The 14,385-nt window shown below is 47.0% G+C and overlaps 1 protein-coding gene across 1 annotated transcript in view; it reads right to left on the bottom strand.

The window, feature by feature from the left end:
• slit1a (slit homolog 1a (Drosophila)) overlaps positions 1 to 14,385 on the bottom strand; it is an 87,659-nt gene that overhangs the window by 22,378 nt on the left and 50,896 nt on the right. Inside the window, exons 6-10 of the mRNA XM_078288593.1 lie at positions 13,976 to 14,047; positions 12,612 to 12,683; positions 11,488 to 11,651; positions 7,319 to 7,466; positions 2,108 to 2,179 (exon numbers count right to left, since the gene is read on the bottom strand). Of these exons, the coding sequence (XP_078144719.1) occupies positions 2,108 to 2,179; positions 7,319 to 7,466; positions 11,488 to 11,651; positions 12,612 to 12,683; positions 13,976 to 14,047 (528 nt within the window). The remainder of the gene's footprint in view (positions 1 to 2,107; positions 2,180 to 7,318; positions 7,467 to 11,487; positions 11,652 to 12,611; positions 12,684 to 13,975; positions 14,048 to 14,385) is intronic.

Below are 14,385 nucleotides of genomic sequence, written 5' to 3'. Positions count from 1 at the left end.
TCAAAACATTTACTTGTGTTATTTGTGGCCTATCAACCAGTCCTGTCTTATATCCCGATGTGTGTGTGTGTGTGTGCTGTAAAAATGGGGTGCAGGGCTGGGATCCAATGTAGAATAGACTGCTTCTGAACGTGCCCGTTGTTAATAGGATCCACAGGCTTCTCCCCACAGGATAACCACTAAGCCTGTGTGTCTATGTGTTTATGTGTGTGTGTGTGTGTGTGTGTGTCTATGAGGGAGTGTATGCAATAGTAAAAGAGAGAACGGTGGGACAGAAAGAGAGACAGAGACAGAGATAGAGAGAGAGTTAATGGAGTATGTGGACTGAACTCCAGTCAACTGGATACCTTTGAAGGAAAATCATCATGTGGTGAAGAAGAGGGATATTTTCTCATTTGGGGGTAACAGTTAAATAAGTGCCCATTTGTCTTCTTGCAAAGGACTGAGGTTTCCTGGAAATGAAAACGGGGGGAAGGAGCCAACATCTGCACTGGAGTGTGCCTGTAGACTTATAGTCAGACGTTGTTGTGTTGGTGTATTATGTGTGTGTGGGAGGGGTGGGGGGGTGGGGTGGGGTGGGGGGCTATTACAGCATCCTCTCTGAAGGAAGTGGTTCATGTGTAGGTCATCCAAACCAGGCCAAGGTGAGAGAGAATGTGTGTGCTTGGCATTTACTGGGACAGGAAGGCACAAGGGGTCAGGATAGGGATTGCGCACATACCTGTACACACCGCACAAACAAACAAACAAACACACACACACACACACACACACACACAGCCTAGATGGAATGCACTATATATAGCCTTTACTTTTTTAGACTTTAAATTATAATTACATTCCATACATAATATACCAGAAAAAAAAACCTACCACCACTAAATATAAACCGTATGTGTTTGCTTGTATATTTATGGGTTCATCTGACGCAAAACCTGACCAAGGAGGGAGACCACATTCATCATCATGTACTTGTGCTGTCTAAACACAAGTGCACTGAGGGTGTTGGACGCAGGACAGGCTGGGCCGGTGGGGGCACACAGCCAGCTGAATCAACAGAGGCCAGGGAGGGTCAGCGCAGACATGCAGCCATGCATTGTTGTTGCTAAATGCAGCATCAGCAGCGGCAGTAGCAGGTCATGTCTGTGTACAAGAACACTGAATACCAGATGGAGGGGACAGTAGCTGCTCAACCCTGTGTCTATTGACTAGAATACAGTATGTGCATGTTGCATATTGTTGAATTTATTCAGTAACCTACCCCTCTTACTTCAAACTGTCTATAAATCTACAAGGATGAGGAGATGTTAACCCTGCTTCTATCCAGTAGCGTCCAGTTACTGGATAGAAGCAGTGACGCACTACTTTGTACGTCACTGTAATAAAAATGTGTGCTATTTCAATAGATTTTTGCATTATAAGTCTCTTTTCACTCCTCTTTATTCACCTCATTTGAACTTGAAACTGTCCTGGGAGTTGGATGATAAAACGGCACTGAATTCTTCTTTAAAAAGGGCAGAGAAACTCCCTGACCTCCCATTTCCTCCCTCTCCCTCCTGCTATGTCGGTCAGGCCCGGTGGTGTTGGAGGGATGGGTTTGGCTGACTGGCAAGCTGGCTGGCTGGCTGGCTGGCTGGCTGGCTGGACGACTGGCTGGCTGGACGACTGGCTCATGGGTGAAAAACCACTCAGTCTCAACTACCAGCCTGTCAGTGTTCACTCCCAGCAGAGCAGAGAGCGAGCAAAGCCTCAGCCTTCATTCCAGCACACTCTCCATCCCCTCATCATCCCAGCCACAGTTTGCCCACGCAGTCAGACACACACACACACACACACACTGGACAACACTAGCCAGGGGAATACCAGTGTGCAGCAATGAAATACAAGAACTGTTATTATGCTCATGTAGCATTTGAGTGCCTGCAACCCATGCCACCTAAGGTCCGAGAACAAGAATATGTTCTTTAGGCGCAGACAAAATAAATACTGCATGCTCCTCAGCAGTGTTGATTGTCACTTCTTTCTCCAGACCTAAACCTAGTTCTCCAGACCTAGTTCACATCTATATTATTTAGCCCTGAGGATGTGAGTGTACTGCTGTACTTACATCCTACGCAGCTTCTTGTAGGGAGAGAAGGCTCCGGGAGGAACAGACTTAATCCCATTCTGCTCCAGACGTCTGGACAGGGAGAAAGAGAAAGAGGAGAGGAGAGGAGAGGAGAGGAGAGGAGAGGAGAGGAGAGGAGAGGAGAGGAGAGGAGAGGAGATACCATCAGTTAACCAAACAATAGAGTTCTCTATGGCAACAGAGCTGAGTAATCCCCCATCACCTCCGACCCTTGGTGATTGGCCTGATTATGTTAGAGGAGATCTGTTCCCCGGCTGTAATAGGTCCAGGCATGGTGGAGTCATAACATCCTCAGAACCAATAAACAGTCTGATTCCTGAAGTGCTGCGGAGGAAGACTGGAGGGGAAAGACACTGTCTAGATATTTTTTATTTTTTTTGGGGGGGGGGGAGGAGGAGGGGGGGTAGGGCCAGGAGGTCTTCCAAGTAAGAGCGATAACATTTATAGTTTTCAGCACTTATGTCCTCACATGAGATCCTGAATAGTCCCAAAAATCAATAATAATCTCATTTGTGTTTGTACAAATCTTTTACCTCTGGGTGTCTGAAAAGACTCAAACTCATATACCAAATAGAGTGGATTGACCAAAATAATGCTGCAACTGTTTCTGTATTATTGCAAGATATAAACAGTTGCAACAAAGTGAAATATGACTTTACATTTGGTTTTCTTCTAAGCCTGAGAGCTGCTGTAGCAAAGTGGACAAGGAGAAGGCCTTGGTCTGACAAAATCTCACCATACAGACAGTTGAAAAATTCAACACACACACACACACACACACACACTTGCTCACTTAGTACAGAGCGGAAACTCGGGGAGTCACCAACCCTAATCAGTCTCAGATGGTCCTAGGGAAACAGACATCACTGAACCCCATTAGTGACTAGTGTGGGCATGTATGTGTGTGTGTGTGTGTGTGTGTCAGGCTGGCTGCTACTTAGGACCCAGCTCAGCCCCAGCCCAATCCCCTGGTGTAGCTGGCAGAGGGCTGTTTATCTGCAGGTCAGTTCACAGCTTTTAAAACTGTCCTTAACAAGGCTTAGCAGGGCCCAGAGGGAGGCAGCTGTGGGCCTGTCTGGTCGTCCTGCCACACCACTTCACAGCAAGGGAACTGATGGGACGTGGGCCTGGGAGAGGTATGGTAGGCCAGTGGCCCGGGACCGGGCTAGTGAAGGAATCTGAAGATCATTAAAACACCATTTCTTACCACAGGAAAATGAGAAATATTTCAAAATCTGCAAAACTCGAAAAAGAATGCTGTTGATAGATTTAACTTTTCTCCTCATAAATGTGTGATTACTGGAGGCAGGGTCATTCCCGCATGATTTGATTATTCTATTAGAGACATTTGAGATTTACTACATGGCTCCCAGGCCTCCTGCTTGCCGTGTTAATGTCCATTCATGGGGGGTAAATGTTTAGTTAGACAAAGCCCACAGCCACTTAGCAGTTTTGGGTTTCCATATTTTTCAATGAAGAATGTTCCCCCTTCAAAGGAGGGGCCTCCATTTATGGAGCGATATAGGAGCGCAATTGACATTCTTAGGATAGCAGTGATTCCAGACCACAGATTCCTGCGGTGGCCGTGTTCTCTCTCTCCCTCCCTCTTTCTCTCTCTCTCCCTCTGTCTGTCTGTTTTTGTCACAGACTGTCCCGGAGTGTCCGTGGATTTACGGCGGGGCGACAGCGCTGTGGTTCTCCTGCCCTCACCATGAGGCAGGGTGGTGGGCCAAGTGGCTTTAGCGCCTTCTCTCATCAACCAGTCTGTCTGACTGGTCCAAACCAGTCTGGTGCTCAACATGCTGTTTGCGTGTGTTCCAGTGTGTGTGTATGTGTGTGGTTTGTGTACGTGCATGCCCACATGTGTTGGTACTCGAGTGTGTGTCAGCATATGACAAAGCCCTGCCAGTCAGACAAGGGTACAATACTGTCTGACAACTCCTTAGTCTTCGCTTTGTCGCTCTCCGCAGATCGATACGTGCAAGGACTAATCCCTCCAATCAACAAAGGACTGGCTCTGTCCAATCAGAGGAGAAAAAAGAAACAATCTCTCAGAGTAGCCTTCAGACGGACAATCAATGATTCTCATCCAATTCATCAGACTGCACATCTGTGTGTGTGTGTGTGTGTGTGTGTGTGTGAATGTGTGTTTGTATATGTGTGTGTCTGTGTGTGCGCGCGTGCGAGAGCCGGTGTTTGTGTCAGCCCAATCAATGGTCTTCATCCTTTTCATTAAGGTCTGAGCATGGTTTTCATTAAGGGGAAACACATTATGCCTTTGGGTATTCACCCAGTGTGTGTGTGAGTCACAAATGGATGGCAGGACCGCAGCGGCGGATGAAAGGGGGGGGGGGGGGGATTTTTATGGCAGAGTTCAGTCACTGCAGACAGAGACTATGGTGCATAATAATAATCTGTTGTGGTAGTGTTTAGGCTAACTGGGCCTGGTCTCACAAGAGAGGACTATAGAAACCAGCTCACATCCCCACAGCCATAAACACAACACTGGCATTCATTAGGAAAGAACAGGGCAGGGAGGTTGCAGTTCTCCCTTTTGTACGTAATGAGAGCAGTGTGTGTGTGTGTGTGTGTGTGTGTCTGTGTGTGTGTGTGTTTGTGTCTGCGAGTGAGCGAGTGTGTGCGAGTTTCCGAGCGCCTCATTAACAAGGCATTAGGCTGGCCTTGATACCCAGCAGCCCGCCTCGCTGTAATTGAAACTGATTTTATAATGAACTTCAAGCACAGATCAAACCTGCTGTACCAAGTTACTGAGCAGACCCCCCCCCCCCTGTTTTTTTTCCTTCACCGTTGATCCGCCTCCTCTAACCCGCCTGTGGTGTTTTAGTAGGCCGGGAGAGAGGGAGAGAAGACGGAGAGAAATGTGGAGAGAAAATGGGGAGAGGAGGGGAAAGAGTGAGGAGAAGATAGCTGTGGGAATTAGAACTTGTAAGGTGAGGCTCGGATGGGCAGGACAGGAGGAATGTGCGTGATATATGCCAACGCTTCACCCTGGTCTTGTAAAAGATGAATCAGAACATAATACAGTTTATTAGCAGGACACGGTTTAGTACCAATTAGTTGTGAAGGGCAGAAAGACTTTTAAAAAAGTCTGCAGTGCAGGGAGAATCTCCTGTCTATAAAACCCGTGCATGGTAGAGCTATCGTTCAGCTGTCTCCCTGTTCTCCCATTAGTGCTGCTAGCTGGTTATTGGGCTCATAGATCACATCGCAGCCTCTCTCAGATACTTACTTGTGGGATATTACCACAGGAGGGGATGCTGGAGAGGTTTACGTGACATAAAACATGGCAAATAGCTGGGATGCAAGGGTGAGCCTGAATTACTTATGTCTCAAAATCCAAAGAAGTAGGATGTGCAAAGTGTTTTTAAAAGCTTCTCAATATTTGGCGGGTGGTCATTCGATAAGACAAGAACGCACAGAAGTGTCTGCGTGTCCAATTTAGGAAATTTAGCACACCACTGCACTAGAAATGGGTCAGGGTTGTTGGGGAACATGGGATCTGTGACTTCCATGCTAGCTGGGTATTTATAAACAGACCCCATGGGGAAGAAGAGACCTAGAAACTTGCTGTGTCCTCCTAACCACACACATGGGTTAGCGCCTTGGAAGAACATGCGATGCTACCTCCCGCTCTCTCCCTTCATCTTCATCCCCATTCTCTCTCGCCGACTCCAAGCGCGTAAATCGCGGCTCTGCTGCACTATTTCACGCAGACTTGTGCCAGGGGGCATTAAAACCCTCGAAAAAGAGAGTAAAAGCATGATGTTGACATAAAAGTCTGCCCCTGCATTCCAGGGAATTACAGTGGGCTGATAGCATGAGGGCCATAAACAGTTAATGCCCAGACAGATGTTAGAAGACTGATAAGCTGAGGGAGGGATGTTAGCAAAGTGTTCACATGCGGTTCACAGCCATCTGAGCCGATAAGAGGCACACAGTCTGAATCCGAAATGCGCTGTAAGTCTGCATGTGTCTCTCTCTCGATGTACAGCATGTGTACGTACGTGTCTGTCTGCCTGGCGATGCGTGGCGAGAAAAGAGAGCTGGGAGGGCGTATGTGCATAAAACATGCATGCTTAAGTCCTCGCAGCCTTGTTAAACCCTTGCAAGGGCACACGCGGGCAGATACATATGGAAACACGTAGACGTCTCCGAATGCGAGCGCTCAAACAAATACCCTGCAGTGGCATGCTTCAGAGAACAATGCGGCCGCGGATGTCCCCGGATTCCTCTGAAATCTATCACCTTCCTGTGGCTCTGCTGCCGAGGGGCGCTGGGCAGCAGAGGTGGGCTCCAGTTGCACTGTGATGAGGAATCTAACCTTCCTAAATCTGACACACACACACATACACACACACACACACACACCACAGTTAACTGGTTCTGGCTGGGTTCATTTGCTGTACTTCTGGCAGTGGAGGCATTTTTTTTACCCTGGCATGGTGGTCTTCAAGAGCTAAATTCAGCTTGGTCAACCACAAGTGAGACTATTCGCTGCTCTATACCTGGGAGCTATGAATTTTTGTCATTGGTGTGGTTTCATTTTGTACAAATCACCTCTGTTTTTTATTTAGTATATGGCTGTATTATTGTGAAAATGTAACTTTAACTATAAATCACATTTTAGCTGTGTTTTTAGTGCTCCATAATCTTCTTTGTGGTGGAATTTGATAAGTTTCAATGACGTTACATGACGAAAAAACTTCTAGGTTCTTTGTCTATTAGTTTATATGGACTGCTGCAAAATAGTGATGTATATAGTAATATGTAGCTACATCTTTTTATGATTGTAAGAGATATTTTTATAATTATTTATTATTATTATTTTATTATTTTATAATAAAGCACATTGTTGAATAAGTAGCGTGTATAATATGCTATGAGCTATGTTTCAGCTGCTAATGTTAACTAGCAAGCCAAGTAGCCTAATGTTATTGTATTCTCCATAGAAAAGATGGAAGCAGCTGATCAACTAGGGAACTGGAGAGCTGAGATTACATTCAAATAAATGGATAATTAATTTGGTCAATATGTAATCACCACAAATACGCCGTGGGACTGTGAAGAATCTGTGCTTGTGCAGTCTTGGCTTGACTTGTATCAATTAAGCATCCCTTTAGGTGGATTTCATTGTTATTGTGTGGCAAAGGAAGCGGGTGCTGAGCTCACATCTCGGCCATGCTGTCCGGCAGGTTGGCTGGGATGGCGGTGAGACCCTTCCCTCTGCAGTCCACGATGTTGTTGCTGCAGGTGCACATGGCAGGACAGGAGCCTCCCCCGATGCTGCACGGCTGCATGCCAGAGCTCTCCTGGTGACCTGGAGCGGAAAGGAGGAGAAAGAAAAAAAAAATCACAGAAGGAAGAGATGATGAGATCGGAGGAAATGATTATGTCGCTCCTACAGGTGTGTGAGCATGCGTGTGTGTGTGTGTGTGTGTTTCAGTGAGAGCAGCACGACTCTAGCTCAGGCTGTTCCACCGCTGTCTTCAGCTCTTTATTAAGCTTCATATAAACCGACTTGCAAATGAACACCGACTACATTCCCAGGGATGCTTTGACATTGAGGAAAAACAATGGAACATCCTGCTCTTGACTTTATTGTAAAGCAGTACATCTCTGTGAGTCAGTAGGGAAGAAACTAGGTTATTTATCAAAGGAATGCCAGAGTATATTGAGAGGAGAAGACAGACGTGAATAATAGAGTCGGAGTGCCGATTGAAGGCCTCTCAATAACATCCATTGATCTCCCCATGAATTTTCCTCCTGAGTCTGCGTTCTCTGTACAGTCTAACTCTGGGTGGAATTCATGGCATTCTGCACATTCAGCTTTCTGACTGCCTCCACCCCCCCTTCTAGTCTCTCTCTTCCATTTGTTCGAAAACACTTCAACTTTTCAATTTGCATACAGAGTACACAGCCCATCATGTTGTCTCTGGATACCTGTTCAAAAAGCACCAGCACTGTCAATGATGTGGTGAAGAGCGAGTGCTTGCACTGCCAGCGTGGTGCATGTGTGTGCGTGTGTGTGTGTGTGTGTGTGTGTGGTGTACAAGATGTGTGTAAGCCTAACCCAGATAAAATGAATAAAACAGACTTTTAAATGGCCTCATTTACACAGCATTACTAATCCGAGTTTCAAACCATGAATATTTGATTATCTATCTCTCAGCCTGTATGGAGCATGTGAGAGAGAGAGGAGAGAGAGAGAGAGAGAGAGAGAGAGAGAGAGAGAGAGAGAGAGAGAGAAGAGATACAAAGTGAGAGAGATTGAGTGAGTGATGGTGAGAGTGAGTGACGGAGAAAGCACGGTGCTCGAAACTCCACTCCCTACAATGAAGGGCTGCTGCCAACCATATGCTTTAATGCATTACACCATAAAATCCTGGCACTGGCTCTTGGGCCATTTGGCTAATAGGCGCCGCTTAAAGATGGGGTCAGGCTTCATATAGCTGCCCAATCACAATCAACTAACCGCAGGAATGCGCTGCTTCGACAGAGCTAGGAGCCAGGTAAACACAACAAATAGCATCCAGAGCGTGAATGAACAGGCAGCGTTCACACAATCACTCAGCCCGTGTGATCTGAGGCCCTGTGATCTAGGATGGCAGAGGTTTGACAGATCTGGGATCAGGTGTAGGGCAGAGCAGAACTCCCTTCTGATCTAACATGGCATATTTGACAGGCCTGGGATCAGGGAGAGTGCAGAGCACAGCTGGAGCGGCCTTAACAATGACAGCTCTCTGACAGGTATACTTGAGGTGAAGCTGTTTGATGTACGCTCGTCCCCCCACTCTACCCAGCGCTGTTTTCCCCATTATCTCTTTCCCATCCGCCGTCTCCACCGCTCTAATCCCTCCTCCGTTCCCATTTCCCTCGTTTTTATTTGGTTTCACCTCTCTATCACTCTCTCCCCTCCTCTAACCACAATATTTTTTCTACTCTTTCTGCTCCTCCTCACACCCGCCGTGCCTCTCTCTCCTCTGTGCTCCCTCATTTTCAGCCTCTTCACTCCCATATCTGTGCCAATGACTGTCATTGCTACCCATTTACCCCCTGTCTCTAGCTCTATCCCTCCATCTGCTAGCAAGTCTTTAAATTTAACCTCACTCCGCCTCATTCCTCTCCTCTTTTTCAAAAATACATCACTGGCTTCCTCCCAGTTCTCTCTTTTCTCAAATTCCTCCTTAGTGCAACAGTTGGGTCCCACAGTTCTCTCCTCTCTCTCCCTCTTCACTCCGTCACTTCTTCCCCGTTTCCCACTATAGGATTTGTGTTTCCTCCCGCCCCTCTTCTCCCTCAGTCTTAGCCAAAGAAGTCCATGTTGAGGCAGGGGAGCGATTGGTGTTGGGCTTGTCATTTATTACGTAATTTATCACTCATTGGGAGCAGTAATTCATTACACAACTCGTTGTATTACTTTTCTTTTACACCCCCCAAAATTGGCATTTACATCCTGCTGTACTTTCAAAAATCATGATAACCCATTCACCTTTCCTGTGAATGATCAAGGGAAGCAAATTGCGTCAATATTTTGCTTAGAGGTAGAGGGAATATTATCACTCAGAAAGAGTAAAGCTTACTGCCATTTCTCATCTTAACTAGCTAAAAGTGAGAGGGTGATGACTAATTATGTTGAAAATGATTGCTTTGATTGGTAACTGCTATATTATTACTGAAATTGAAACAGTAATGCTGCTCATTACTGGGAGAAGTAATTACCATACTGTAATGTGCTACAACCCGACAGTGAGCCAGTGAGCCGTGATGCAGAGCGCACTGCCGAGTTTCACCATGTCCTCCAGTAACGACTAATAACATGCTGTACCCCCATTCTCCTTCTCCTGCCTCTCACAACAACAACATGCCTCTCTTCCCCCTCTTCCTCTCTCCACGCACAGCGCCACCCCGCCCCAAATCCCCCGCAGGTGGCCTGGCCTGGTCACAGCACAAACTGCATACACACAAACACACACAATGCTGAACATCGAAAATACAAAAGTGTGTGAGTGTGTGTGTGTGCCAGCGAGCCGGTCCCTAATGAGTCCTTCACTGGGAGTTCAACTGCTGGTCACTCATCCACTCAAGATGAAACTGTGAGTATGTGTGTGTGTGTGTGTGTGTGTGTCTGCACGGCTGTGTATTTGTACACAGAGTAGCTGAAATACATAGCTGTAGTTTTTGTGTTTGTCATGTTGTTTGTCCTGTCCCAGCAGTCTGAATGATCATGCATTGAGACACACAGAAAACCAATCAACATCAATTAGGGCTCATCTCGCCCTTATGACATATATAGTAATATACCACGCCATAAAAAGTCTTACATCAAGGCAGCTCATCATTGTTGTATTTCAATTGTAGCCGATTCTAGTGACATGAACTGCAAACCCCATTCTTCTCCCCAACCTATATCATACCAGACCCCTAACTTTCCCCGACACCCCCCCACTCCCCGTTCGTATCTGGAATCGTTACACTCCCACGCTTTGGAGCTCTCTCCCTGGGCGATGAATAGTTAATGATCTGTGCTGTCACGCCGTATGGCTGCGTAAAAATCACAACCCATGGAGAGAGAGGGACACACACACACACACGTACACACTCACACACTCACACACACACACACACCCTTCGCAGCTGGTGTTACAGTGAGATGGCCTTGAGGGGAGAGGAGGTTCTCATGCTGTTTTTCCATTGTCCTGATATGATAACCCCAATGCACGCCATGCCACGCCCACACATGCACACACACTGAGAGAGAGAGAGAGAGAGAGAGAGAGAGAGAGAGAGAGAGAGAGTTCAAAGCCACAATAATCCTTATGTGAGGAGGTGAGGAGCCATGAATAATGATGGCTCAGGAGAGGGGTACTGCTGTCAGTGGGGCAGCCTTTGCTCCAGCTGTGTGTTATACGGCGGGCATTTCTCTGGCACTGCTGCCAGCTCCTGAGAGCTGGAGACACATGAAAGGGCCAGCGGAGAGCCGAGGGGCTGCCTGGGGGCAGAGGAGCTGTCAGGTGGCTGCCAGGTGGAGCGGCTGACAGAGAAACACAGTGGGAGTGGAGGGAGGAGAAGCTCTACCAGGACAGACTTTTTGGCACATAAGATCCGATCAAATTACCATGGTGCATCAAAAAGTTTCACCTCTGTTGACATGGTGTAAAGCTACCTTGTCCTATCCACTATGTGTTAATATGCACTGAAATACGCTAAATAAATACTACATACATAGATGAAATGCTTGTGGTATCTATGTTGCCGAGGTGTGTGTGTGTGTGTGTGTGTGTGTGTGTGTGTGTGTGTGTGTGTGTGTAACTCTGTAAGTACGTAACTCTGTCTCTTACCTGAGCAGGTGAATTCGTGTTTCTGTATCTCTGCCACATTGAGTCCTCTGAGCGCAGGGGGGGCGGTACACTGGGTGAATAGACCAATGGTGGGCCTCTGTCTGAGCCACTGGGCCAACCAGGACAGGTGACAGTCACAGTTCAGGTTGTTGGAGTGGAGACGGCTGCAGAGAGAGAGAGAGAGAGAGAGAGAGAGAGAGTAAGAAGTAAGAAACAGTGTAGAATTTGAAAATTGGTGAGTTAGAAGACCATCTATGCCTTCTTTGCTATCTTAATAAGATCTAGCCAGCTGAAGCATTTGTGTATACAGCAATAAAAACCATAAAACCTGCTACAGCTGCACACTAAACCTAAATCCTGGATGTGCTTACCAAACCAAAGACAGTCTATTCTTCCCTAGTGCTCATCACATGCAACCCCCGCGGCGAAACACTCAAAATGACACACTAGATGGTTGATTGTAAATGGCACATTCTAAAGGAAGAACACTAAAGAGGACTTTTCTAAACCCAATACTCCAAACAAGACATTCCTGGAATGCTGCGCTTGTCCAGAATAACTCTTGAGTGCTGTGGTGGAAATCTGGAGCACATATACACACTTGAAAACACATGTGCACACACACACACATAGACACACACACAGAGAAAACCTATATAACCCCACTGGGACCAAGGAATCCCAAAAAAAAGCCACCACAAGAACAGCAAAGCCGTGGCTCTCCGAGTTCCAGCGAGCATAATTGTTTTAATTCGTACATAATTTCAGATTTAGTAATCACATACAGACAATAGGCTTTGAGGGCTATTTGTGTCGATCTGGGCCAGTTGTTGTTGTGTGTTCTTCAGATGGAGGGGATAATGGCCCCTGGCATTGCTACAGACCCTTCTGTGGCTCACTGTGGCTATGGCTGCCTCCCAAGACCGCCTGGAATGACAGAATCTATCTATTCTCATTTAGATCATATGGGACCTCAGTGTTTTCTCAAGCTACTATACACAGTCCAACTACTGTGTGAGCCGTATAAATGGGGAGCAGCATCTTATTTTGGCCTGAAACAAATACATGTAGACAGGCATGGGGGTAGAGCATTGTGATACAGTAGGTGGAGAGGTGTTACTTACAAGGTGCGTAGTTTGGGCATGTGGTTGAAGCTGGAGACTGGGATGCCGCTGATATTGTTGTTGTTCAGAGTTCTGTGAAAGAGAAGAGGGAACAAAGTCACATCGTCAGCGCAAGGGGAGAAGAGACATCTTTAAATTTACGCTTCAAAAGAGTCTCTTTGTACCCGTTCTCTTCTGTTCCATCCTTTCAGATCTATTCCCCCCTTTCCTCTCTCTTTCTCCCTCTCTCTTTGTGGCATCCCGCTGGGAATATAACACCTTTTTCCACACAGATGGGAAGCCCTCCCACCTCCCACGCACTTACACTCTGCACTCATGCGTGCATGCAAATACACACACACACACACACACACACACACACACATGTGCACGCACATACAAGCACAGGCATGATCACATGTGCCCCTGCTTATAGTCACAGAAACATACACAGACGCATGCACACACTCACACGCACGCATACACACACACACACACACACACACACACACATATCCCCCCTATCCTGGGCATCAGCTGCAGTGAGAGAATCCGGTCATTTCAATCAGCCTAATAACCCCTATACCATATTTCAACCTGCGCCCCGTTTTGACACAACCTGTCCTCCCCCCACATAAAACCTATACATAAAGACCCCATCAAAACAACCCCCCCCACCCCACCCCGTCCCCTCTTACACCATTATGACAACCCCATCCTACATCTGCAATCCATCCACACCATGAAAGCAGCCTTTAATGCCTTTCTCCCCAACCCCCCAAAAACCCCCCACAAACACACATGCACGACACAACACCGTCTTTCACCATAAAAAATAACAAAGCTGTCAAAGTCCCTTTGTCCCCCTGTCTCCAGTGTTAGTCTACATTGTTTCAGGTGGAGAGCTCTAACAGAGGCCTGTAATTATGATATTTGACAAGGGATGATTAATTGAACCTACCAAACCGCACAACGACAAACACGGCCACCGATGTGTCCGCAGCGGAATGCTTACTTGGATGGGAATGGGGGTTTTTGATCGAGAGTAGGACCCCCGTCAGCCAGCCTGCCCAGGGCAGGATGGGTTGGACGGGATGGGGGGTGGGGGTGGGGGGGGCAGTGAGATGGAGGGGAACAATGAGTTAATGGACCCCGGTCTTGATGATGTGGGCTGAGGCGGGGTTGGGCCCCGCCGAGGCCCACTGGGGGCCTTGGGCATAATAACCGAGGCCAAGCTAATTAAAGGCCTGCCTTATGTGTATATATTAGTTATGGTTATTAGCAGGGCAAAACAATGTCTTAATTCAACTAAGTGCTGTAATGAAATGTTACAGGGTGGGGTCGGGTGAATAGCATCACTGTGTTTGTTGAGTTCGGATACTTACAGCACTTCCAAGCCCCTCAGCGCTCTGAAGGCTCCATCCTCAATGCAGCTGATGTGGTTTTTATCCAGCTGACTGCAGAGCACACAGAAGAGAGAGAGAGAGGTTTGGTTATACAAGACACACACACAGAAACAGACACACACACACACACACACACACAATCTTTCTCTGTCCCTGTGGGGCTGTTGTAATCATTGATACAGTAAGTATTACACTGATGGGCTATGGTAAATCGATAGTGATGTAGTCATCTCAGCTCATGTAACCCCACAGTGTGGCGAGAGGGGACTGTGCTGATTGTTTATCTGCATCAATACGCCTCATAAATCAGGGAGTGTGTGGCTGTGTGTGAATGTGCATATACACCGGTGAGGAAGTAAATCACCATAGCTACAAGGCGTGCGTGTGGG

Source organism: Centroberyx gerrardi, chromosome 15, assembly GCF_048128805.1.
Source record: "Centroberyx gerrardi isolate f3 chromosome 15, fCenGer3.hap1.cur.20231027, whole genome shotgun sequence".
NCBI lineage: Eukaryota > Metazoa > Chordata > Actinopteri > Beryciformes > Berycidae > Centroberyx > Centroberyx gerrardi.
The sequence above is the reverse complement of the archived record's forward strand: the minus strand, read 5'-3'. Positions and strand labels throughout refer to the sequence as shown.